The following is a 26,816-nucleotide window of genomic DNA, read 5'->3' on the forward strand; positions in this document are numbered from 1 at the left end:
ATTTCCTTTAAGTTATCCCCTCCTCCTCCAGTCTTCCTGATTTATATGCCAAAGCTACATCCATTGGTGACAGCCAAAACTACCCAAAGCTAAACTCCATCAACTGCCACTGCTCGATCCCTGTCCAGGTTTAAGTCTTCAAAGGAGAAAGTCACAACAGACTTTTCCCCTATGCAATTTATTGAAAGAGATGAGTCAAACTGCCATCTTCACATTTAGAAGCTCCTAATGATTCTGCAATTATTGGGTTAAATGTCTGAGTTGTGCAAATACATAGAATATGGAGTTGTTTCTATCCCATTAAATAAGTTAGTTACAAGTTTCGGCGCCAATTATCAAATTTCTAATTCTTCCTTTTGGGAAGCTGCTAACTACTTGGTTTTATGGGGCAATTTTAAATTAATCCACTTGTCTTAAGAATACCTGTTGTATTCTTTGAAACCCTTTCAAAATAGTAAGTACAGTACAGTCATGTCTGGTTGCTGAAAGGGATGGACTAATGTTGGCTGTAAAACTAGTTCTCAATGCTGAGCTTAAAACTCTCAGTGATTTAGCTTGTTCTCTCAGCGTGTGACCACACTGGCAAAAACTGGACATGCCATTCACCACTGCTGCAGCTGCTCAAATGTTGACAATGGCGAAAACTGTAGTGTAAACATTATTTAGGACTTTTTATTCCCTGTCATTTAATCTTGCTCCATAGTACTGAAACAAGTACTTACACCAACACACTGAGGGACAGTTACATCTCTTGCAATTTTATTTTATTGTAAGTCACTTTATGCTCCTCACTGTAAATTATTCATTTGTTTTACATGTAACTTCGCTTTTCAAGTCATCACACAAGGTACAGAACATTGGGCAGTCACAGGAACTGACTACCACAAGTCCCTTAAAAGCAGCAACCTACCAGTGGTTGCACACCCCAGGGTGTATCAGTAAGAACAAATGTTTTAATAATAAATTATAAAAAATTTAACTACATATTTTTCTAACTAAGAATTCATTATTGAATATTAAAGTGCTAGTCATGTGCTAGGAGCCATAGAAGACAAAGATAAGCCCCTGAACACTAGTAATCAGAAATGTGAAATACAACATCTCTCAAGGAAGTTGCCTAACATGCTGAGACACCTCTTGGCAGCAGTATTTCTGAACATAGTAAAGGGTTTTCGGTGCGCTGGATGATGGACAATGGTAGCTCTTGGGTCCCACAGATTTGGTCTTCACCCTGGACAGTGTCTGGGTAATAAAGCCAGCTAATTGTGCTGAACCTACCTTATCTTAAACTCTGGCAAAATGAAACCTGTCCTGTTCGGTGGAGGCTGTTGATAGGAGGTTTCAACTGCCTGTTTGTTGAGGAAACTTGTTCAGAAGTTGTGGACCAGATTAAGGAACCTGGAGAATGTCTAAACTGCAATTAAAACCATGTGGCTGACCCATGCCAGCTGACTCAGCCTCACAGGATTCAGGGTTCGGGGCCATTTAATTGTGATGTAGATATTCAGGCATGGGCTGGAGCCTGGGTTTGAAGACCCTGCAAGGTGAGAGGATCCCAGAGCTCAGGCTCCAGCTCAAGCCTGAATATCTACACCTCAATTAAACAGCCCCTTAGCCCGAGCCCTGTGAGCCTGAGTCAGCTGTGGGTTTTTAGCTGAAGTGTAGACATACCCCAATGTCCTTTTTGATCAGGTCCTTTCCAATGAAATGGGTCAGAGGTGATTTCCAAGTGTCTATTCTGGTTGTGTAATCTGTGCAACCTACACCCTTACTTATTCTGACGTGCCCTCCGCAAAGTAACACGCTCCTTCCTAACCATGAGGCATGATTTTTCTAATTCCATTTTAGCAGGTCTCCTCTTTCATTTGTTCCTGGTTCAGAGCCAGCAACACATCAACTCAGGTTTAAGCAACGTGAACATATTATGCTGTCTCTGTATTCTTTACACTGGCCGCTGAAGTGGCAGACTGACCATAAAGGTAACTGGTTTTAAAGGTTGTCCTCGAAACTTTGAGCCTCATCTTGCCCATCATTTAAGGATCCCAACACTGTCTGACGCCAGCAATCATGCCTTAGCTGCAGTGGATATTATGGTGTGGGACTCATCCCAACCACAGATCCAACTCAATCCATCTCTTTCCTACTTATAAAAAAGCACCTAAAAATTACTTCCATCCCAGATATCCTCTATTGGCCCCTTATTAACTATTTTATTACATTATACCCATATGTTTGCTCTTTGAATTTAAAGAGGATTATAATTTTGTTTGTGTATTTTAACTTACTTTTATGTGTACAGAACTAGGTCTTGCTAAAAATGGCATTTAATAAATAATGATGAAAGTATTTCACGGTCTTTTCCTTTGTAAAAATTGGTATGCAGATTAGCTGTTTTTGAAGGGTGTCAGACTGACACCACTGGATACTGAAGTCTTACAAACTTCCCCAAGACTGCACTGTGAAATGTATGCCTCCGTTCTCTTCAGAAGGGAGTATCTCTTGCAGAGAGAGAGGACACAGCAATTTTTAGGATCAGTCTTTGGCCTTGCCACTGAATCAGTCAACAAGCAATTACTCAGTACCAACTGCCATGGTGCTTTGTGTGATGTGGACTACTCTCCACAAGGCTATGCAGCAGTAGAGATTGCTGTGTACTACTGACTTTGCCCAGATTAGAAACAATGACCGGCAGGTTCACAGATTTTTAAAGCTAGAAGAGACCATCATGATAATTTAATATGACCTGCTGCAAAACGTAGGCCACAGAACTTCATCAGTTATTCCTACACTGTGCCCAATAACTTGTGTTTGAACTAGAACATATCCTTTAGAAAGATATCCAACCCTGACTGAAGGCATTAAGTGATGGATAATCTATCGTCTCACAATCTGTTCTAATGGTTAAATACTATCACTGTTAAATTTTTCCAGCGGTTGGATTTGTTACTTATTGTCTGCTCAATTATATAACCCTCTAGTATGAGATTACCTGCACAGAGTGAGGGTCTTTTTAGACCATGGTCAAGTCTTCTTTCAACTTTCTCTTCAATAAGCAAAGACGACTGAGCACCTGAAATCTCCCATTGCAAAATGTTTTCCAGACCTTAAATAATTTTTGGAAGCTCTTTCATGAACCCCCTTCCTGTTTTTCAATATCTTTTTTCAAGCGCAGGTACCAGAACTAAACACAGTATCATGTAATGGTCTCACTAATGCCATATACAGAGGTAATACCACCTCCTTCCTGTTATATCCCCATTTATACATCCAAGGACTGCATTCACCCTCTTAGCCACAGCACTGCTTTAGGAGCTTATGTTCAGTTGGTTATCCAGCATGAACCCCAAGTCCTTTTCAGAGCCACTGCTTTACAGGAGCGGCTCTATCTGGAAGGTATGGCTTATACCCTTTGTTCCCAGAGGAATGGCCGTATTCAAAAGTACATCTGACCAGTGGCCTTGTATCACCTTACAGATCCGTAAGCCATTTAGTCTCCCTACATTTATTTTTTTCTAACCTGTTAGACAAAAGCTTTTCCATATACCTTTTGACGTAGACTGCTGACAGACTCCTTAATGTAAGGTAAATCCTTAGACGGCACATACTTTTCAAGCATTTTGTCAAAGTCTGGATGAGTCATCATACTGAAGAGCATCTTTCGACCATAGTACCTAAAATCAAAGCAAACCATTTCATATTAACCTAGAAATATTAGGGAAATTTGGCCCATTACCATCTGTCTAATTGATCACAATAGAACATATCTTAAAATGAAATTTTCTAAGTGCAGAAAGACCTTCAGATATTCATATGCCCTCACCACCTCCTCCAAAGAAACCACACTCAAGAGAAGCTAATTTAGGCGCATGAAAAGGTGAAAAAAAGCAAGTTTAGCAAGTTAAAGAATTAAAATAATCTTTCATTTCCACCTGGAACAGTTATTTGCTATATATAAAGTAATACTACTACCTACTGACCTTGTTTCTTGTGAGCCATCCTGTGCAAACCTGGCTACAGCAGGTAAAATCCTGTCAGTAACATCCTTAATTCCAGATAATATCCGTCCCGGTCCCATTCGTTCCACCACATCTGATAAGTGCTGGGCTGTGCATCTTCTCACTGCAGTGTGCAAATGACTAGAGAAAAAACAGTAAGATACAAATGGTCACTAACAACCCATGGAAAGGGCTAACCTATATTTTCTCACTCTTTCAATGTTTATTGAAAGCCAAGTGTTTTAAATTCTTCCACTCAAGCTGCAACTCTGCTCTACTGACCAAATGCTGAAATTTGGATACTTATTTTAACTTTGTACAAAGAGATGTCCATTTCCACTCCATGGCACCAAACGTTTTAAAGGGAGACTGCTGGATTAAAAACTTAATTTTATTCTTAAACATATACATACCACATACACACTAGAATGCACAATTAAAATAGAATAATACATTTTGCTTTTGTTTCAAGTTATTTTTACTTTCTAGCCCTCATTGGCACAGCGCTACAACAACCAGGTTGCAAATGCTGATGGAAAACATTACTTTTAAAAGCATCCTTTTTGAGCAAAGTGAATATTAATTTAAAAATAATCTATTTTAAAGATGAATAGTAAGAAACATACCTTCCAACATATAGTCACTAATTTTATTAGCAACAAATTATTGTGCTCTGAAACATTCTACACAAGGACACCAATCTATAGAGTCATTTAAAACAAAACAAATCAGCATTTTTATTATCCTTTAAAAACTCCACTCAAGTGTATTTTCCCACCAGAGGTGATGCCAGCATGCAAATATAAAACAGAATATTCTCACCCAAAATTTCAGAAGCATGCACCAAACTACCAAGTATATACATGGAAGGGCAACCGCAAATTAGACGCATGTAATTCTGAATATTCAGACCGCTCTTCCCCATTTCGTTATTTTAGCCTCCAAACAGAAATTTGATATTGGGGCTAGTACAGCACTTACAAACCTTAGCTGTGAACAGAGCAGTGCGACATTCTAACAATACATATATAACTTGTCAGTCACATGCTAAAGAGAAAAAGGACGTTTAGAAGAGAGACTTAAAGGAAAGAAGCGACTTGTGGGCTTGTCGGAAGTACAACACAAGCAGAAGAGCAATTCCTATTGCATGGACTGGAGGGGAAAGACAAAGACTAGATCCAGGCTGGAGAAACTTAGCGAGCAGGTAGGGAAGGGAATAGATCAAGTGACAGATTGGAGAGAATCTATGGAATGCTATCAAGATTAAGAGGGCAATTTTTAAGTGGATTTGGCACTTGATAGGAGTCTAAGTGACAGACAGTTGCAGGGGAAGATGCAATATGTAAGAGCAAGAGTAATGTCGCAGCACCAGCAAGCAAAAAGTCCTATGGTCTGGAAGACCAGGCTAAACAGAAGTGCTCCTAGACAAGTAAAAGCATCATTCTGCCTGTCAGACAATGCAGCAATGGAAGAGACGGGCTAAGTGATATTAGACACAGCAGCTGAGCTGCCCATCCTCAGAGAGGAGAGTGGGAGTGGTGCAAAGGGTGGGGCGGACTCTGGCACAAAAGGACAAGAAGTGGCTGAGCAAAGCAATAGAACAGAGCCCCCAGTCAGAGTGAAGGTAATGGACCTAGTTGATGGCAGTTACACAAGAAATGCCCTGGGGCCTGACTGAGGCTGAAGCAGTTTGAAGGCCCGGTCTGTTAGTGCTTGGACCAGTGGTCTGTGGTGACTGAGGTGAGCTTTTCAGATAGCCAGATGGTTCAATAGCGAGCAACAGTTTAATTTTCCAGCGACACTAGTCTGTGTAGCAAGTTTTCAGGTATATTTACATTGCAATAAAAACCTGCGGCTGTTCTGTGCCCAGTGACTCGGGCTTGCAGGGCTTAGGCTTAGGGCCTATTTAATTGCAGTCTAGGCATTTGATGGGCCAGCCTAATTGCAATGTAGAGTCTTGCAAACTTGGCAGCAATGCAGCTGCTGCAAGACAGAGTTTCTCAGATTTTATGAGGAAGCGCAAAGACTGTAAGCTGCAGTCCCATAGTTCAAAGATCATTATGTTTGCCAAAAATGTAAACAATAGTGTAAACTGCCTAACCCAGACAAAACATACTACAACTTGATTACTTACTGAAACTGCAAAAATACAATTTGATTTGATCTTAAGTGGGAGATGGCCTCCTCTAAATTAAGCGGGTAACCCTACAATCTTGTAATTCCAAATTTAACTGCTGATGCCAGAGCCAACCAAGATTAACAAAGATATCCTTGATTTACACACTATTTAAAACACGTTTTTATAAAATTATGTAGACAGACTTCATTTTTTAAAATTGTCAATATTTGGATCAATTGCTCTTTCTGGGGGGCGGCAGGATGGGGTGTTCAAAATTCCATCTGAAAGCCTGGCCAACTAAATTTAAAGCACATGTTACAGAAGAGTATAAAGAACATGAGAAACTTAGACCTAAAACGCTTCCCGAGCAGACATGGTTTTCACGTCAAAAAGATTGAATGTTTTGTTTTAATTTGCAGAAAGCATGAAAAGGTTTGTGATAATGGCAATGCTCTTGCAAGGAGATGTAAAGCCTTTCCAGATTCCCTATATGTTCACAACTGCTCTGCTGCTTGGGTGAAATGCATGGTAGCAGAAAACATTCTGTTCTCAAGAAGCTGCAATTACTCTATATAAAATGTAGCACCAGGAGATTCCAAGGGTGGCTCTTGTTTAACCCTGTTTACACAGATGCTAGACATGATTTTAAAATCTCTAAAATTGAAATACTCCAACTCGCAAGGCACAAGTGGTCTAACCATGGATAAACACCCACTCACAGAGGTACCCACAACGTCTTTTGGCAAAAAATGTCTCAGAAAAAGTATACCAAAAAGTAGATTTATTACTGTGCTTATTGATATACTGTGCTGAAAGCTGTCACTGAGAAAGCGTCAGCATATATCAAATTTGCTCAGGATAGGGAACCTTATACTCTCTTTGCTGACCTAATAGACTTGGAATGTGGGCAGCTAATAGTATCATACAGGGAATAAAAACAGCCTTCCGAGTTGTGGATCAGTTGTAACTTGACCTAAACTTAGACGGTGCAGTAGTGAATATGTACTGTTCAGACAGTTCAGAGGCCAAATTTAGACAAGATATTCATATTGCTGTGCAATGCATCATCCACAACCATGAGCTACCTACTCTGGATGTTAAAGAATTCTTGTCCTTATCTTAAAAGTGCTGAAGATTATGTTGAAGGTTATATTGAAAGACATTTTGAAATTTTACTGTATAAGTCTTGAGGGGATGACAACTCAAGTTTTTTTCTGATGCCTTGGAGGCTACTGATTTATCTGGGAAGTATGCACTATGTAGATTGGGTTGCCATTCAGGTCAGAACACATTGAAAGCAATGATAAAAATAGGGACTATTACTCGTATTGCAAAAACTCTGTCACAGCAGAAGTCAGAGTCGAGTTCAAGGCCAGAAGGGACCACCAGATCATCCAGTCTAACCTCCTGTACAACACAGGTCACCATCACCACCATCATCCCCCCAGTCCCTCCCCCCACACATTAAATCCAACAACTGAAATTAGACCAATTTATTACAGCCCACAGGAGACTAGACTGTTCTGTGCCACAAGCAGGCAGGGAACAGGAGGGACTGAGGTCCTCGCAATGGCCCGGAATTGAGATATAGCCAGATAATCCTGGAAAGTGACCTGCACCCACATGCTTCAGAGGAAAACAAAACAAAACAAAGCAAAGAAACCTAATGTCACTGACAATCTGACTTGGAAGAAAATTCCTTCCCAACTCCACATGTGGTGATCAGTTAGACCCTGAGCATGTGAGCAAGAACCAGCCAGCCAAGCACCTGAGAGAGAAAATGCACAGTACCACCTCAGAGCCCTGGCCTTCCCTATCCAATCTCCCATCTCCAGCTATGGCTATCCCTGATGATTTAGAGGAAGGAGATAATATAATCCCAAACAAACCCAGAATACATTTGGGGAATGGGGAGGGGCCAAAAAAAATCCCTTCTGACCTCTGCATGTGGCTGGTTGAAACCCTGAAGCACATGGGCTTTTAGGAATATAAGTTATAAACCAGCACTGAGTCTCAGGGATGTTGAGCCCTACTCCACCCCATTACAAGCAATCCTATCATACAATAGCACTCAGGTTTGTCCAGCTCTCTCTTAAAACTAAATTAAGTTGTTTCCCCCCCGACAACTACTACTGGAGGCTGTTCCAGAACCTCATTCCTCTGATGACTAGAAACCTTCTAATTTCCGGCTTGAATTTGTTCATAGCCAGTTTATACCCATTTGTTCTTGAGTCATCATTGTCCTTTAGCTTAAATAGCTCATCTTCATCTCCCTGGTGTTCGGCCGCTAACGTGTTTATAGAGAGAGCAATCAGATCCCTTCTCAACCTTCTTTTTTGCTGAACTAAAGAAGTCAAGCTTTACTAGTCTCCTCTCATCAGACAGGCCCTACGTTCCCTGATCATCCTAGTAACTTTTCTCTGCAGTTTTTCCAGCTGGAATTCATCTTTATTGCACATGGATGACCAGAATTTTACCCAGTATTTCAAATGAGTGTTACACCAGTACCTTGTACAATGACATTAATACTTCTCTATCTACTGGAAATGCCTTGCCCGATACATCCTAGAATTGGCTATGCCTTTTTCACAGTTGCATCACATTGGTGGCTCATAGTTATCCTATGATCGACCCACACACCCAGGCTTCTCTCCTCTTCTGTTGCTTCCATCTGATGAGCCCCCAGGCTTGTCGCAGAATTCATCCAATCCTACATGACCTTGTACTACTGAATTTCATCCTGTTTCTGCCTCTCCACATTTTCCTATACAATATTCCAATCCCCTTCTGTTCTGACAATAACTCCTAACTGTGTAACAGCAAATTTTTTTTAGCACACTACTACTTCTTCTGCCAAAGTCATTTAATACAAATATTGAATAAGACTGATCCCAAGACCAATCCATTAGTAACCTCCCTCCACTCTGATAACACCTTTCAGCACAACCCATTGCTTTCTCCTCTTGAGCCATTTCTTCATCTGCCCTACAGTTCTTGTACTGATTCCCATCTTCCCTAATTTAACTAAGGGTTTCCCATGTGGTTCCATGTCAAATGCTTTACTGAAGTCTAAGTACATTAGAGCTCCTGCACTTTCCTTATCTAAAAAAAAACAAAAAACCAATCAGTTATTTTCTCAAAGACAGCAATTAGGTTAATCTGGCAGGATCTACCTTTGCTAAACCCATGTTGCATCACATCCCCTTTACCGCCATTAATTTAATTATTCTTTCCTTCACAATTTGTTCTAAAGTTTTGTAAACTACTGACGTCAGATTAATGGGTCTTTAATTGCCCAGACCAACTTTTCCCCCTTTCTTAAACAAAGGTACAACATTACCTATTCTCCACCATATGGTACTCCTCTGGATACACTTATTAAAAATTCTTGTTACCAGAGTAGCAAGTATTTCACGATGAGTTTAATCATCACTGTGACTGAAGTCTCCTTTAACTTCTGAAGAACTCGATCTCTAGTTTAAGATGCTATACTGGAACTCTCAGCACAAACAGACAATTCTGATTTAAGGATCTGAAAATGTATCAGGGATGGGCAAATTTGATGGGGAAGTCTTTACAGGCCTCTAAAAGCAAAGCTGCAGAATGGTCATTCTATATTCTTGAAGTTGCAATTTTACATATGGATGCCAGATTTACCAAGCTATGGCAACAACCAGTGACATAATTTCAATGCCTGGACTGAGACAGCAGCCTAGTGTTTTTGGTTCTTTTTAAAGGCTCATTATGTCAGTGTGTAAACTGACAATCTGCCAAACTAGTCTGTAAAGGTACTAAGCAAAAGCAAAGTGACCTATATCAGTGGTTGCCCTCTAAAATTAAATTGTAATGAATGACAGTTTAGAGGTATGCAGTGGAGTTGTAGCCATGTTAGTCCCAGGATATTAGAGAGACAAGGTGGATGAGGTGGTATTTTTTATTGGATCAACTTCTGTTGGAGAGAGAGAAGTTCTCGAGCCACACAGAACTCTTCTTCAGGTCGTGGTCCTTCCTCTAATCAAAACAAGCCCATGCACATATATGCAGCGCAGTACATTCCAAGACTTGACATAGGTGAGGAAACCGCTCAAGTGAAAATGCTTTCCAGAGCCCGCAATCTATTTTCTACTGGCCTGATGGATGACCAGGAACAAAACATACCTGTGACTCTCTCCACCAGTATCACTCAACAACAGGCAGCACTACTGCAAGACTAATCTAGGGCTATTCTGTATGCTCAGACCTAGCTTTCAAACTAGAATGATTTTCTTTTTTTTTTTTTTGGGGGGGGGGGGGGGGAGAGATTATAAACTTTATCTGAATCTGAAATGCCTGATTGCACAGTCTCAGTTCCAAGTAACAGTAGGAAACAGATGGTGCAGGGGCATTTTCTAATTACAGTAAAGCAAGGATACAACTAAAAATAAGATCAAGCAAAAGTCAAAGACACTAAAAACAAGAGAACAGAAATGAGAAACTGTCACAGTAGCCCAGATCAGGACAAGCAATGCAGAGCAATGTCTTTAGCCAATAACAGCAGATACCATGTGTTATTTTAATTTACCAGAGAGAACGAGATCAGACCAAATTCAGGACAAACCACATTTTCTTGTTGGACACCAAATTACAAGTCTTAGCTTAACTGAGGGATAAGCAATTGGAACATTTTTCCCCCACAGCCTGGGAGGCAGTATTTTGTACCCCCAGAAGTTTAGTCAGGGAATTACAATAGTCCTATGAAAAAAGAAAAGGAGTACTTGTGGCACCTTAGAGACTAACCAATTTATTTGAGCATAAGCTTTCGTGAGCTACAGCTCACTTCATTGGATGCATACTGTGGAAAGTGTAGAAGATCTTTTTATACACACAAAGCATGAAAAAATACCTCCCCCCACCCCACTCTCCTGCTGGTAATAGCTTATCTAAAGTGATCACTCTCCTTACAATGTGTATGATAATCAAGGTGGGCCATTTCCAGCATAAATCCAGGGTTTAACAAGAACGTCGGCCGAGGAGGGGGGGGGGTAGGAAAAAACAAGGGGAAATAGGTTCCCTTGCATAATGACTTAGCCACTCCCAGTCTCTATTCAAGCCTAAGTTAATTGTATCCAATTTGCAAATGAATTCCAATTCAGCAGTTTCTCGCTGGAGTCTGGTTTTGAAGTTTTTCTGTTGTAATATCGCAACTTTCATGTCTGTAATCGTGTGACCAGAGAGATTGAAGTGTTCTCCGACTGGTTTATGAATGTTATAATTCTTGACATCTGATTTGTGTCCATTTATTCTTTTACGTAGGGACTGCCCAGTTTGACCAATGTACGTGGCAGAGGGGCATTGCTGGCACATGATGGCATATATCACATTGGTGGATGTGCAGGTGAACGAGCCTCTGATAGTGCGGCTGATGTTATTATTAGGCCCGTTGCCAACTGTGCCCACATATCTATTCAGGGGACACCATCACAGGGCCTAATAACATCAGCCACACTATCAGAGGCTCGTTCACCTGCACATCCACCAATGTGATATATGCCATCATGTGCCAGCAATGCCCCTCTGCCACGTACATTGGTCAAACTGGGCAGTCCCTACGTAAAAGAATAAATGGACCCAAATCAGATGTCAGGAATTATAATATTCATAAACCAGTCGGAGAACACTTCAATCTCTCTGGTCACGCGATTACAGACATGAAAGTTGCGATATTACAACAGAAAAACTTCAAAACCAGACTCCAGCAAGAGACTGTTGAATTGGAATTCATTTGCAAATTGGATACAATTAACTTAGGCTTGAATAGAGACTGGGAGTGGCTAAGTCATTATGCAAGGGAACCTATTTCCCCTTGTTTTTTCCTATCTGCCTGCCCCCCGCCGACGTTCTTGTTAAACCCTGGATTTGTGCTGGAAATGGCCCACCTTGATTATCACACACATTGTAAGGAGAGTGATCACTTTAGATAAGCTATTACCAGCAGGAGAGTGGGGTGGGGCGAGGTATTTTTTCATGCTTTGTGTGTATAAAAAGATCTTCTACACTTTCCACAGTATGCATCTGATGAAGTGAGCTGTAGCTCACGAAAGCTTATGCTCAAATAAATTGGTTAGCCTCTAAGGTGCCACAAGTACTCCTTTTCTTTTTGCGAATACAGACTAACATGGCTGTTACTCTGAAAATAGTCCTATGGGAAGTAATGACATAGAAATAAGCATTCCAGCAGAGAAAGAATCAGATTCTAGCAGCGTTCTGGAGATTGTGACAGGCCAACTTGCCAGGAAGAAAAGTAGGGGGGGGGGGGGGTGGAGGCTAGAATCACGAATAAAGCCAAGATTTTTAACGCTGGGGACAAAGTTAAAGTTTGAGTTAAGGAGTGTGACTGTCAGAGACACTGGAGAGGGAGGACTTAGCATTGAAAAATTCATATATATCCAGAAGCAGGCAGAGAGATCACAGAATGAGACGAAAAAGGTATACATCACTAGCAGGGATGTCTAAGACTGAAGCTAACTATTAGAGGTCCTATAGATGGAAGATAGATAGAGGATATAAAAGGTCAGAAGATAATATGCTTAACGAAAAAAGGAACGAGTAAACTTTCTACCAAAAATGTGTGTGTGGGGTTGGTGGTGGAGGGGAGGAAGTAGGATTCAAATCATGAAAAAAGATGGAGAGAAGTTGTCTTGTTTAAGGTACTCAAGACAGAATGATTGATAGTATGAAAACTCATGCCAAGACCAAGCAGGAAGTCAAAATTTTTGTGCAGAGACAAAGAGCTGCTTGTTAGCCACTCGGAGAAGTGCAGTCTTAGTACTGTGAAATCAATCAAGACACATGTGTTCAGAGGTAGAAAAAAAAACCACTTTCCCAAAACTGCTGAAGAAAAAGGTTTATGACAGCAAAATAAGTGACAGAGGAGGATGAATTAAATAAGCTCTGCCAAAAGACAATGAGTGTTATCAGGCTTCTCAAGAATATGGCAATGAACACTACTACAGATTACTGCAGTCTTACAAAACTATCATAAGATGTACCAACTAGGCACAAACTTTACTAATCTACCTTTTACCATGAGAATGGAAAAAAATCTTACATTTCACTTGACTGCCAAAAAACATTACTCTGGATAAGCAGGGTTTTGCAAGGCTGGAGTATTTCATTTTGAATGTTCTGCTTTGATAAGAAAAATTAAGTGCCTTATGTGATGCACTGAATTTGTTCTTAGTTATTTCATTACAAGCTCTTTATGAATTACCTTTGACCTCCATTTATAAGAGAACAAAGTGCTCGTGCTGGAGTCACATTATTAACCATAGCCTTCAATGCTTTGTCTACGTCTTCCCTTATAAAGGTGTTGGATTCTCCGGCTTTGTGCAACAGGACTTTTACAGTACTGTCTAGTTCTTGATCCATGCTCTTTTTCAGGTAGGTGAACAAATCCCCTAAACAGACCACAGCAGCTCGGGAAACACCAGAGCGTAAATTCTTAACCTGCAAACAAGAAAAACCCAAACAAACAATGTGTAAGTAGTAAAACTTAATTTTATTTTCCTGTTGGTAAACTTTTAGTCATTTAGAAAAAGAGAAATTCTCATTTTGATTCCTGATGTGTGGGAGTTAATATGCATAACATATCAAAATGATATCAGGTTAGATCTTAACTTTCACAGCTTTCAAGCAAATTTAAAACTACTGAATATCCCAAATACAGGCTGCTTTACAAAACTGCACCCATCCTTTCAAAGCTGGCCAACATAAAGAAAATAGCAGCAACTGAACGTAACACCTCACCACTCAAATGTTTACCTCACTCCTATCAAAACAACATTTTTGGCATAAGATTTTTATATGAAAATTTAACCTCTTGAACTACAGCCAGACTTGTTTCATGCAGCTTTCCAGTCAACACATCAGCATGGTAAGCAGACAAACATCGAACAAAGTTCAGTCCTTCAATCTTCTTCTCCCTTTATAAAATAAATATTTAAATTAAAAGCAGTATCTCACAAAAATCACAGAGACAGCAGATAACTAGAATGTCTGGGGTGACAGTGGATCACAAATTGAATATAAGTCAACAATGTGCTGCGGTTGCAAAAAAGGCTAATATCCATATGGGGTGTATTAACAGGACCGTTCTATGTCCTGCTCTACTCAGCATGGTCAGGCCTCTGCTGGAGCACTGTGTCCAATTCTAGCGGCCACACTTTAGAAAAGACATGGACAGACTGGCGAGAGCCCAGAGAATTTTATAAAAATTACAGAAGGTTTAGAAAACTTGACCTATGAAGAAAGGTTAAAAAACCTGGGCATATTTAGTCTTGAGAAAAGACGACTGAGGGGGGGACCTGATAACAGTCTTCCAATACTTTAAGGGTTGTTATGAAGAGGATGGGATCAACTGCTCTCCATGTCCACTGAAGGTAGGAGAAGCAGTAATGGGCTTAATCTGCAACAAGGGAGATTTAGGTTAGATATCAGGAAACTTTCTAACTATAAAGACAGTTAAACTCTGGAACCTTCCTAGCAAGGTTGTGGAGTGCCCGTCATTGGAGGTTTTTAAGAGTAGGTCAGATAGGGATGGTCGAGGTTTACTTGGTCCTGCCTCAGCACAGCGGGATGAACTAGAGCAGTGTTTCTCAACAACTGGTCCTTGGACCAGGACCAGTCCCTGAGATTTCCCTGACATAGTTTAGGAAGGCAGAAAGCCGGTCCCTGCTATCAAAAAGGTTGAGAAACACTGGACTAGATGACCTCTTGAGGTCCCTTCCAGCCCTGCCTTTGATTCTGTGTCTAAGTAGCACAACCATCGGGATTATTCAGGAAACAAATAGTGAATACAAACTTTGTTTCCAAAAACAGCAATAATTTAAACTAGAAGCTCTCGCAAAAATATTCCGTGGTACAGACGGTAGCAGGGCTGGATTAAGACAAGACGGGGCTGCAGGTACATCACAATGTGCCCTTCCTCCCCCGACTCCAAGAGAGGCAAGAAAGGGGCCAATAAGCCAATGCCACTGCTCATCTCTGGAGTGTCAGCAGGGGCCCATCCTCACATCTGGAACAGTACAATGATGTTGGTTGGGAGCTCCGCAGCACACTGTGTCTTGGAATTAACAACCCACTGAGATGCCCATCCCACCTCACAGAGCTGTTGTCTCAGGCTGTCTGCAAACTCAGGCAGGCATCACTCCGATGGTTATGCCTGGTTCACTTTTTCAATATTTTCTTTGCAACCATGAGGACTTGCCCTCTTTTCTTATGTTTTACTAAACAGACTTAGCTTTTTGGTTAAAAAAAGTTATGTACATTTCATTTTTTTAAAATAAGTATTAACATAAATGCTGCAAATTATAATCAGATTCCATATATATGTGTGTGTGTGTGTGTGTATGTGTGTGTGTATGTATGTATGTGTATATACACACCAGTCATCATCAGCTAAAAGTCGCAATGCTTCTGTCAATGCTGTTTCAGGTTTTGAAAAGGGTCGCAACTCTGAAGGATCCATTATCTCTGGACTATGTGTGACTGATGGGGTCCGATCCTTATACTGCCCTCTCAGTCCAGGAGATGTTTCATCTGTCAAGTCATGAAGTGTTTAAGCAATAATCACTGACTATCTTCAGAACATGAAGAAAATGACTAGCAGTAAGACATGAATGTAGTTAGCTACATGAAAGCTGGTGTCTGGACAGATTACTATTGCTAAAGGGCTGATTTTTCAAAAAGATCACCACAATTACACCCACAACATTTGCAAGTGCACCATTTGGTGCAGGTAAATGAAAATTTGTGCACACAGGCACTCACTTTGAAGACTGTTAACTTGAACTGCACACACAAATGCAAGGTTTTACAAGGAGAAACAGATGCATTCAAAGATAATGTGGGCAAACCTAAGAAGGATACTGCCTGCATTTGAATTTATTTAGAAGTCTAATTTGAAAATTATTTATATACCTGTAGCTCAGAATTTTTCCAGAGTTCAGAAGAAATGACGTGCTGTTTCTCAATTACACACTTTTCTGATATAAACAGGTATTTGGTTCTATAGTTTGGAGAGGCAACAAAATCTTGGCCTAAGGATTGAACAGCTCCCCAGAAATCTCTAATGTTCCAAGCTATGCTTTCAGAAAAAATACATGAATTCCCCAATTAAATGTTCCCAGCAGATATAATTAACACCACTGAATCATTCCTTTGAATTTTACTGTTAGCAAATCATTATTTTAAATTTTAATGAGTTATTGCTCAAATTCAATTTATCTGTATCACACTACCTATAATTGCAAAGACAGCTGTAGATTTTCAATATGTTTTACTAGCAAACTAGAAAGAAGAATTTCTAAATTATTTCATAATCCAAAATGCATTTGTTTGTTAGTTTCTGTGTTGCTACTGTTGTAGCCGATTGATAATGTCTAAAGAACTAACAGCATAGCAACTATAAGCCTCCAGTTTGAAGGGCTTTCTATCAGACATTTTAACTGTATCAGAGTTAAACTTTCCTTAAACTGACATACAGTATCTAGGGGTTTTTTTTTAAACTTTGTTTTTACTCCATTAAATATTTTTTGAGTCACGGGGGTGGGGGGGGGCGTGAAATGCCAGTAGCATTTTAAATGTCACTATTTGCCAAACTCTAGATGAAAAATATTTTAAGGGAGCAGCGACCAATTTAGTGACCCAAAAATAACTTGCTTAAAATTTTATTTTCCTTGCAGGTCAGACATCTAATCATCATCAACTCTTGCTCCTTCGGTAAGGTAATCAAAAACTAGTGACCCTGCACACTCCCTGAATTAAGAGCCTCAGCACCATTCTGCTCACATTGCAGTGCAAACGGAACAAACTGCTTGTAGTCAATGTAGTCGGGATAGTTGGTTCCTATGCCACCTCTCCTGCAGTCCCCTGTGCACGGCACTCTGACTATCCATACTTACTGGAGGGTCCCTGGGGACCACTGACAGTTGGCAAACACTATAGAATCTCCCAGCTTGTTGTAACCCCCAACTGGGCTGGATTGGAGCAGAATTTTGCAGAAATTTAGGGAGCTGACAGCAGCAGAATTGAGCTGCAGCTGCACCATTGCTCTGTCTTCGTCATGGCATGTTAGGAATGAGATAATATATGAAGAGCTAAAAACATCAGGATGGCAGGCCTGCCCTGCTCAGGAACAAACACAATAAACTTTAGGAGAAAATGTCGGTGTGCTATTCTGGAAGAAGTTACTCAGACTGAGCTTTGCCATGGAAGTCCTATCACAAAAAAAAAAAATCCTAGAACCCTCCACCCAATAATGATTCTTACAACCTCTGTGCAGCTTCTCAGTTATCTTGAGTAAAGAGAGTCAGGGACTAGGGAGCTAAAGTGGTGGTTATGTTTTTAGGTATATTTATTCTACACTCATAAGTATAGCATCTAAGGCTTCAGTCGCATGTGCTTAATTTTTACTGATTACATGTAAATTACATGGGATTACTCATGTACTTAAGTATAAGCAGATGTGTAAGTCTTTGTAGGATCAGGACCTGAGTGCCTTAGCTGGTGTCAGGGATGCAACTTTAGCATCTAAGCCTTAGTGCTGTTTTGCTAAATTAGCAATTATCATATGATAAACTTTGGGTGAAATCCTAGCTCTATTTGAGGTCAGTGGGAGTTTTGCCATTCACTTCAACAGGGCCAAACTTTCACGTGATGTATGTGTCTTTTTCCCTCCATCCGGTTAACACCCACAGCATAAAATCCTGACTCAATGTTATCTCTTTGGGGATAGAGTATTTTAACGTGGGTTTCAATCTTTTAGTAAAAACTGTATTTGTAACTGCTTTCAGTTTTGGGATATGTATCTGCCTCTTCCACAAAGGAAGATGGAGATGTGAAAAATGCATTAGAAGTGTTGTTTTATACCTGCAAAATGTAGGTTTATTCTCTGTAACGTTAGTAATAAGAAGTGGTAGCTAGCACTGAACTAAAATGTAAGGGCATACACAACTTTGCACATTAGCCCTTCAGTTTTAAAATAAATCATATTAAGACTGATTACACTATGGGTTTGTCTCATCTGCCAGCATCCAAACACTTTAATACAGTGTTTTACATTTAATTAACTGTAACAGCTTACCTGAATCTAGCAAGACTGAAGACTGTGTCTGCCTTAAACTGGATGTTCTTTTTAGTGGAGTACTGAAGGCAACATCTTCAAAAGATAACAACTCATTCTTGGATGTTATTAACGCATCTCCATAAAAACTTAAACCTACAAAACAGAGAAAGAACAGGAAAATCAGAAAAAGAGAAGAGATCGCTATTTCTTAGTACTATGCTGTACTCTATAAAGATCTCAGAAACAGTTAACTTATCAGTCATAAATTCCTTCCTTATTATTGTTAGTATTTTATACCCAACAACAAATAAACTCACAAAGGAGATTACACTGTAGCCTAAAATTTCAGTAATACCTGATTTCATTTTGGGCAGTCATAACCTTAAATAATTAGTGTTATTATACCAGATTTAGAACATACTTAGTCAACACCATTTAATAGTATGCCATTAAATTGACAAAATACTAAACATTACTTTCTGTTGCCATTTTCTCTGGTTCACTGTGTCTCAGTCGTTCCCAGGGATTTTGTTCCTTTTTTTCCACATCATTGACTTCCTGATGTTCTTTATGACTCTGTTCTTTTTCTTCTTTCTTCTTCTGCCTCATCTTATCCCGGGCAGATTTTGACATGGCAACTTTCATCTGCACCAAACAGGAAAAGTCCCACTGTAAAATGTAATTGAACTGAAATAGTTCAGCCAATAACTTAGCACTGGGAATCTTCTTTGCTAAACAAAGGGGCTCACAATTTCTACTACTACTCCACAGGGCATTTGGGAATTATTTACGCTAATTTGGGACCCAATCCTGCAAAGACTTGTGCATGTGCTTACCTCTATGCACTGTGAGCAGTGTGGGCTACTTATACCATGTAAAATGAGTATGAGACTCTTTGCAGCACAGAAATAATCCCTCGTGGTAATCTATGAATAATTAAGTTATTAGGGGGAGCAGGACTGTGAACCCCTAGATTTCATGGTACTACATGTGTGAATAACTAGTTACTAATCTGAGTAAAGGGTTTGGAGTCCGGCCCAACGTCAATTTTTTGAATTTTTTTTAAACTATCAATTTTTTGATAGAGCAATCTTCAAACTGTGTGACCTGATTATTTTAAAAATCACTTTAAGGGTTCTTGTGATCCCCCGTTTTATGTTTAAAGGTAAATGGTGGATTCTCTGTAACTTGAACTCTTTAAACCAAGATCTGAGGACTTCAGTAACTCAGCCAAAGGATATGGGCCTATTGAAGAAGTGGGCAAGTGAGGTTCTGCAATGTGCAGAAGGTCAGACTAGATGATCACTATGGTCCCTTTTGGCCTTAAAGTCCAGGAGTACTTTCAGTTGGTAATTTTCTCCCTTATCTATAAGGAAATAGTGAAACTGACTATTAAAAGTGCAGTCAAGTGCACAGATTAAACAAAGTGAGAAAACAAATAAATGGTCATTAATTTCTTTAAATTTTAGCAATCTTAGAGGTTACTTGACATGCATTTTCAGGAAGAAGTGTGATTTTCCTTTTGAAGAAGTATCTTTACCTTGTGTTATTTTATACAAATAAATATTAATGTGCAAAGTCATAGGAAAGTTGAACAAGATGTAAGTAGCAGCACAGCTCTTCATAAAATCTTTCTACAGTGAAGACACTGAGACAAGATTATTTACAGGGAATGTATGGTTTATGAATGGTGTTGGATTAAAAGTCTGCAAACTGCAGTCCTCTCTTTGTCCACACAACAGATGATGGTCAGTAACAGCAGCTGGTTCCTCACACTGCCTTGCCAAAATATCCTGATCATGAAAGGAAGGGACTACCTTAGGGGCTAGTGGGAAATTCATTCTCCATGTCCCTTCAATCCTTGGTCTCTTTGCTCAGAGTGTTAACAAAAAATGCTAATTAGTAACAATTTTAATGGCTATTTTGTGATGTTGATAAATTTCAGTACCTGCTACAGCTGAACAAACAACTGCATTGAATTGAACATTTGCAACAACCAACTGAATTCCTTCACCAAATTTAGCCCTTTAATCTGTTTGACTAGTCATAAAAAGACTGAAGAAATAAAATAAATCTCTATTTCAGGTCTAAAGACAACTTTGTGTGAACATTTGTACAAACAAAACTATTCACATAAATGTTTACTAAAAGCGTGCAAACTGACAAAGCAATATCTTGTTCAGAGGACATCAGGATATTGACAAATGATTCCTCATTATTCACTCAGCTTTAGTCTCCAGCCTGTGCTGGAATTAGACCAGAGACCTAGAAATAAAAAGCTCTGTGTTCCATTACCAGCCACCTGAGATATCGATGGCTGTACTTGAATCAAACATTTATTTACCAGAATCTGGAGAACATAAAACTATATTCACTAGTGACACTTGAAAAACAATCAAATCTGTTTTACACTCTTACATCTTTCTCGTTTTCAGAATCAAGGAAAGGTGCACTGTTCTGCTGGACAGCTCTCCCATAGATCCCTGATAGAGGCTCAATGCCTTGTTTGAGAGAAAGGACGTCTCCGTTCTCCACACACGATATCATGGACTGGCTGTATGTTAATGGCGCAGACGGGGGGCTTCCAAAAACACCTGAAATGGTTATCATATTGTAACCTCACCAAGAGGTCATTTTCACACAGCAGAAGTCACTCAGTAACACACTAAAGCAAAGCAAAAATAATTCCAGAAAATAAAACTTGGGTTGCTATAACATTAGTGCCAAATTCTACTCGAAGTTACATTATGCATGTCCACTGTCTGCAATGGGACTTTTTCTGTGTGTGGGTATACGTGCAAAATTTGGTCCTCATATGTTCTTGCTGTTCTTTGTTATTTAATGCTAATATTGTAGTACAGTGCACTGTTCCCTCTAAGCTGTGAGCGTGTGCGCGCGCACACAGATCCTAAACCCTGCGCACACAGCAAAACACCTCACGCAAAATTTGCACAGAAGCACAACAATTTGCACAGAAGAAATTTTTTGCGCACATGGCCTCTCAAAAATTAGATGGAACATTGGTACAGTGTATATTACATTTCTCATTAAGAATGTAAAAATATACAGTAATTCCAATACGTTTTTTGAACTTTAATACTTTTAATTTATTTTAAAAATTGGGGATTGTTTACTCTTTAAATAATAAACATTTGAATGAACTCATTTCAACTCCCCTTCTCCTGACTGTCCAAAAATACTATACTATTGTTTCTATACTAAAATTTTATTGCATATATAGAGAAAAAAAGTTTTAAAATACCTTTTCCAACAATTACTACAGAATCTTCAGACAGGGCACTCGGTGAAATGAAGTCTAAGTTGTTAATTTGCTGTAAACTAGATGTTGACCCTGTAAATCCTAAAAATTACACACAAAGAAGAGCTAAATCATGTAGTTTACCCATTACTATGTATTGCACTCTTCCAAAGTATCATTTTACCAAACTTAGTTATACCAAACTGATTAATCACTTTTATGCAGGACTGTACTTCTAATTTACTAGAGTATTGCAAGGCTTACTTAACGCTGAAATTCTCAGAAGTACTAGATCACATATACTAAATATCATTACTTTCAAATACACTAAACACCAACTCGCTTTACACAATTATTTCCCATGCACCTAACTATTTTTCCAATAATTCAGCACAATTGTGCCAATTTAGCATCAACTGAAAACTACTGATTTTCTGTTCCAGACCACTTCGTGTTGATTACTGCACAATTTAGCAGTTCGTCAATTTTTCAGTTAACATACATTTTATATTTTAATTCCGGTTGCACTGTTTGCATATATGGCAATGTCAATCAGTAACAATGGCAGACTGGCATTACATTCTTTAGCATTAAATAACTCCCATGGAGTTAACAACATTTTCAGCTTGAGGAAAGTCAGATCACTCACTGGAAAAATCACAAATAAGTCAAAAAATGTTATGGCAAATAGATGCTGAGGTGCGGCAAGCCTGACTTTATCTTATTGTTGTGATTACATCTGACTGTCTATAACAAAGACTTTTTAGCACAGAGGATTGAGACCAAGCCAGGACTACACAAACTGGAGAGTCAAAAGAATTCTTAAGCCTTTTAAGACTCTATCCCATGAGAGCTGTTCCGTTTCCTGACTCAACCTCCATCTAACTCCTTCCCTATGGAAAGTTCACTGGAGGGAGATGCTGTTGAAACTGACCAGCAAATGATTGGTTTTTGCTTCTACTCCCTCCTCACCCGTGTGTGTGTGTGTGTGTGTGTGAGAGATAACTAATAGAAAGCCTAGAACTGGTTTGTTTTGGGGGAGGGGTTAATGTCTCCTCTGCTCTCTCCATCCCCTACTTTATCCTCCACCCCCACCCCTAAAAAAAGGTTATTAGTTGCTGGTTTTTGTATACCAAAAAATATCAGGTACATCAACCCTAGCCATCTCTGCTTTTACTGAATAACTTCTTGAGATTCTAAAAAGCTGTTTAGTGCGAGCTTTTATCCCTTAACTGAACAGTCATGGTTCTTTAGCCAGAATTGTATCTTTAGCCAAATATTACTTATATTACAGTAGCAGCTACGAACCTAACCAAGGATTGTCCTACATGTTGTACAAAGAAGAAAGAAGCCGGTGTCTGTTCCAGATGGCTTACAGTTAAAGTGACCAGACAGAAAGTGAAAAATTGGGACAGGGGGTGGGGAGTAACAGCAGCCGATATAAGAAAAAGACCCAAAAATCGGGACTGTCCCTATACAGTCGGGACATCTGGTCACCCTACTTACCGTCATGGTGTTTCATAGGCAACAGGAATTAAACTGGTGTTAAACAAAGATGTTAAACAGTCTGACTAAAATCCCTTTCCCCCACCTTCACTCCAATTGCTCAGATTTCACTCTCTTGTAATGACATTATGTCACTACATCTATGCTAACTGGAGAGTTTGCAAGATAGATAAGTCCCCAAATTTTTAATGTTAAAAAGAAAAAGAAAAAAAGAGCAGAAAACCACACTCTTTGGGGACAGATTCTCTTGGAGACTTTCTTTATACATCATACATGTCTATCAGGCTTTGAGAGAAGGCCACTACATTTCACATCAGACACTAAAATACTGCCACAGGATATTTACTTTAGCCACTACCAATCAGCCAGATTTTAAGTAATGTAAAAGGTGAAGACTGTATCCCTTAATTTGACTTTCATTTTTAGCTTTCTTGGTCAAAAAGACACACTGTCATGGCTGCATGCTAACAATGGCCAGAGACAGAGAAACACATAGAAGACAAAATCCTTTAACCATAAGTAAGCTAGTTATGATGCAGGGAGCAGTAGCTTTTGTATATTACTAATATGTGCCTAGTGCTAAATCAATGCAACTTTTCAAAACCTCATTAGAACTTAAACACAAAAGCTTATGATTTATCTGCCTGAACTTTACCAATAATGATGGCTTAATTAAAAAAATGAAACATATATAGCTATATCCATATTTTGGCTGAGAAAAGTGAGATTCTGATTATTCATTTCAAGTCTTTTCCTATCCCTGAGACTTTAACAGTTATCTAACACTTGTTAATTAACAGCTTGTTAATTTCACAAATATATCTTATTAAGCTAAAAGGAGATTGTAATTATAAGACCAAGTTGAATTCCATGAAATATTTGATTTATAAAAAGCTAACAAAAGTTTGGTTTTTTTTTTTTTGCCATAAATAGGAGGTCACAAAACATAGGAAGCTCACTAACCTTTTGTAGGTTTACAATGCCTTTGATGCTCTTTGTTCTGACCTTTAAAAACACAAGGTGACACTTCTCTCTGCTTGTCATCTTCATAATCACCAGATCCATTTCCGTAGTTCAGACGTTGGCCAATTATGCTCACGTTAGAGGTTGATTTATCATGAAATGTTACCCCTGCACAACAGAATCCATAGTGAAGTGTTCAGTATGTATCACTAAAATGGTGCATCACTATTTCATAAATAAAAAACCCTCAAATCAAATTTTTTGATATCTCTGCAGGGTTGAAGCTAGTTTTAACATGCCCTAGCTGTGTTACAGGAAAAGGGAAAGAAACAATCACAGAAGTTTCCTCTCAAACCCAAGCCCACAGTATGATTTCAAAATGGTCAATTAAAATCTAATAGAGTAAAAAAAAAAAAAAAAAAAAAAACTACTTCTGGGCTAAGATTTAATAGGTCAAATAAGACCAGAGAAAATTAGATACTAAAGTGGAGCTTGTTATGAAAATGTTGGACAGAGCCTTAACTAAAATGGTTTCACTTTGACCGAATTAGTTATATCTTTCTTTTTCTGCTCAACAAATTACCTGCACTGAAGCTCTGTTCTACTATGTTAGTACTTCTATTTCTTGCTGAAGACAGTCTTGCTGGACATGATTTGCATCCAAGTAGAGGAAAGATGTCTGAGCTGCTGCAATACAAAATCATTTCTATAAATATATTTCTGAATGGCACTAGGAGCCCTGCCTAAGAACATTTTTCACCCGAAGTGAAAACACGTGTTGGGTACAAAACATTTCCAGCACATCACCAGAAATGGTCACGTTTACTACATATTAAAGAGAATGAGAATTCATTTGGTAACGATCAGGTTCACCACCCCCTCCACTCTGAGTAGCTCCTTCTAAGAGCAAAAAATTACATGAGGCAGATATATGGGAGAAGTTTCCATTTCTCCTGCCCATGCTGTTATTTGTGCTGTGAACACAGAATTTCAACCTCCAGTGCTGGAAAGCCAGCCGTAGGCCTAATTGGCACACTAGTACCAGCTCTTGTGGGCATTTGTTTATGAAGTTATTTGAGAACTCTCGGTGTTCTTGTATCATGACCTGAGAGGATGGATGTGCTAACTTGGTTAGCTGACACCTAGTGTATTACTATTTCACCATGTCCAGGCCTACTTTGGTTCAGCCTGTCAGCTATGCCTAGGGCTCCAGCAAGGCCTACATCAGCATCTGAACTAAACTCTCTTAAATATATAAAGAAACTTCAAGGTATTTAATGACTCCTGGCATGGCATTCTGTCACTCTTGCACAAATTCAAACTTGCTTATATAGGTCATATCTTCCCTGGTGGACGAGACTTGCATTAGCTGTGAGCACTGTCATACATTAAAGCTGCAATGTCGGGGACTAATGGAAATGTTCTGTATTACAGAATACTGTTCCTATCACTCCTGGTCAGAGTCCATGCTGCAACAACATGGCAAGCCAGAGGTTTTTTCTGTTGGATTTTTACATTACGTTCGTCAGGCCTGAGCTGCAAGCAGCTTGGCCACATGCCTAGGAAGAAGGTAAGGAGAGGATGTACTTGCAATACTCAGCAAAATATTTCCCACTTCATTTTGCAAAATTAAAAATAAGTACATACTGCAGCTAATTGCTCAACCTTACTGCACCATCAAAACAAATTCCATCAATACACTATTTATTTCTTTGCAAAGGAGCTGAGAGAATGAAGGCATTACATAGAAAACAATTCTCCGCAATTAATATTACAACGGAAATGCTGCATTAGTGGATAATTCAGGTTTAACAACAATGAAAAAAGTTTAAATTATTTGTTTCATCCCCACCCAAAAATCTGTTAAAGAAAATGCATTCCTGATTAACTTTCCAGGTTGCAATAAGAAAACCTCTTCCTCCTCCTCCTGATTCATTCTGTTTTACTCATTTATTTAGCCTGTGGTTCAGCATCATTATAAAATATTTAATAGCAACTGCAGGGCTTTAACAGCTACTTGGTGTTACTATAGCTAGAGGTTGGCACTGGGTCAAAGAAAAAGGAGGAATGAATTAAAACAATATTAAACCACAGCAGCAGAGCACAATGTATTTTAACTGGGAATAACTCTCAGATAAAATCTAGGCACTAAGCAAACCAACGTCATATTAAAAATACAGGTTTCCCACCATTCAATATTTAACTAACCCTAACAGCGATTACGTCAGAATTCTCAATGGGGGTTTGACATATAAATTACACTCACGTTATCTTTCCCTGAGGGGTTGTGGACACTGGCGAAGTCAGAGACTCCTGACTGTAAACTCCACTTTCACTGTAAGAGCTCACATTTGGAGAGGAAGTGCGGGAAGGGGAGTCCAAAGTCAGATCAAGTTTAAGCGCAGAATCGGGGCTCTCGAGATCTGAAGTGCTGCCACTCAGTTTTGCCCTCTTCTTAGCTGCACTATTACGGAGAGACCTAAGTGAACTCTGCATCTAAACAGAATTGAAAACAATGTCAGAGTTTACATACGGCATGTATAATTCACAAACACAGGAACGAGTTGTCAAATACAAGCCTGCTTCTAAAATCTTAATTTTTATTCACTGTACGTTGACAGGGCTGTGTCTATGCCCCCTTTGGGCAAGGTAATCTATATGGACTCAATTTTCTTAATGTCAGAGATCATTATTCTTCTTATAAAGTGAAACAAACATGCACAATTTAACAGTACAACCAATGCAAACCCAAATGCAGCATGCACATCATATCTAGTTATGTTCTGCAAAGCTTAAAATGAAAGGTTCCTCACACAAACACACTATCAATCTTTTTTAAAAAAAATAATTTTCTTAAATAGGCTCATGTTA

General features: G+C 39.2%; 1 protein-coding gene across 13 annotated transcripts in view; it reads right to left on the reverse strand.

Moving 5' to 3' along the window:
- TOGARAM1 (TOG array regulator of axonemal microtubules 1) overlaps positions 1-26,816 on the reverse strand; it is an 85,376-nt gene that overhangs the window by 24,741 nt on the left and 33,819 nt on the right. For 9 of the 13 annotated variants that reach the window (XR_012159626.1, XR_012159627.1, XR_012159628.1 and 6 more), the window contains 12 exons: positions 26,212-26,441; positions 24,529-24,632; positions 23,946-24,113; positions 21,480-21,578; positions 20,636-20,811; positions 18,694-18,886; positions 18,236-18,370; positions 15,537-15,690; positions 13,970-14,075; positions 13,364-13,599; positions 3,978-4,136; positions 3,545-3,671 (listed from right to left, as the gene is read on the reverse strand). Coding sequence is in view for 10 of the 13 variants with exons in the window: in XM_073350262.1 (XP_073206363.1) it covers positions 3,545-3,671; positions 3,978-4,136; positions 13,364-13,599; positions 13,970-14,075; positions 15,537-15,690; positions 18,236-18,370; positions 18,694-18,886; positions 20,636-20,811; positions 21,480-21,578; positions 23,946-24,113; positions 24,529-24,632; positions 26,212-26,441 (1,887 nt within the window). In the remaining 3 variants the exon portion in view is untranslated. Of the gene's footprint in view, positions 1-1,119; positions 1,350-3,544; positions 3,672-3,977; positions 4,137-13,363; positions 13,600-13,969; positions 14,076-15,536; positions 15,691-18,235; positions 18,371-18,693; positions 18,887-20,635; positions 20,812-21,479; positions 21,579-23,945; positions 24,114-24,528; positions 24,633-26,211; positions 26,442-26,816 lie in introns of those variants that run through there. The other 4 variants (XM_073350268.1, XM_073350259.1, XM_073350260.1 and 1 more) reach the window with 4 other exon arrangements.

This window comes from Lepidochelys kempii, chromosome 6 (assembly GCF_965140265.1).
Source record: "Lepidochelys kempii isolate rLepKem1 chromosome 6, rLepKem1.hap2, whole genome shotgun sequence".
Lineage (NCBI taxonomy): Eukaryota > Metazoa > Chordata > Testudines > Cheloniidae > Lepidochelys > Lepidochelys kempii.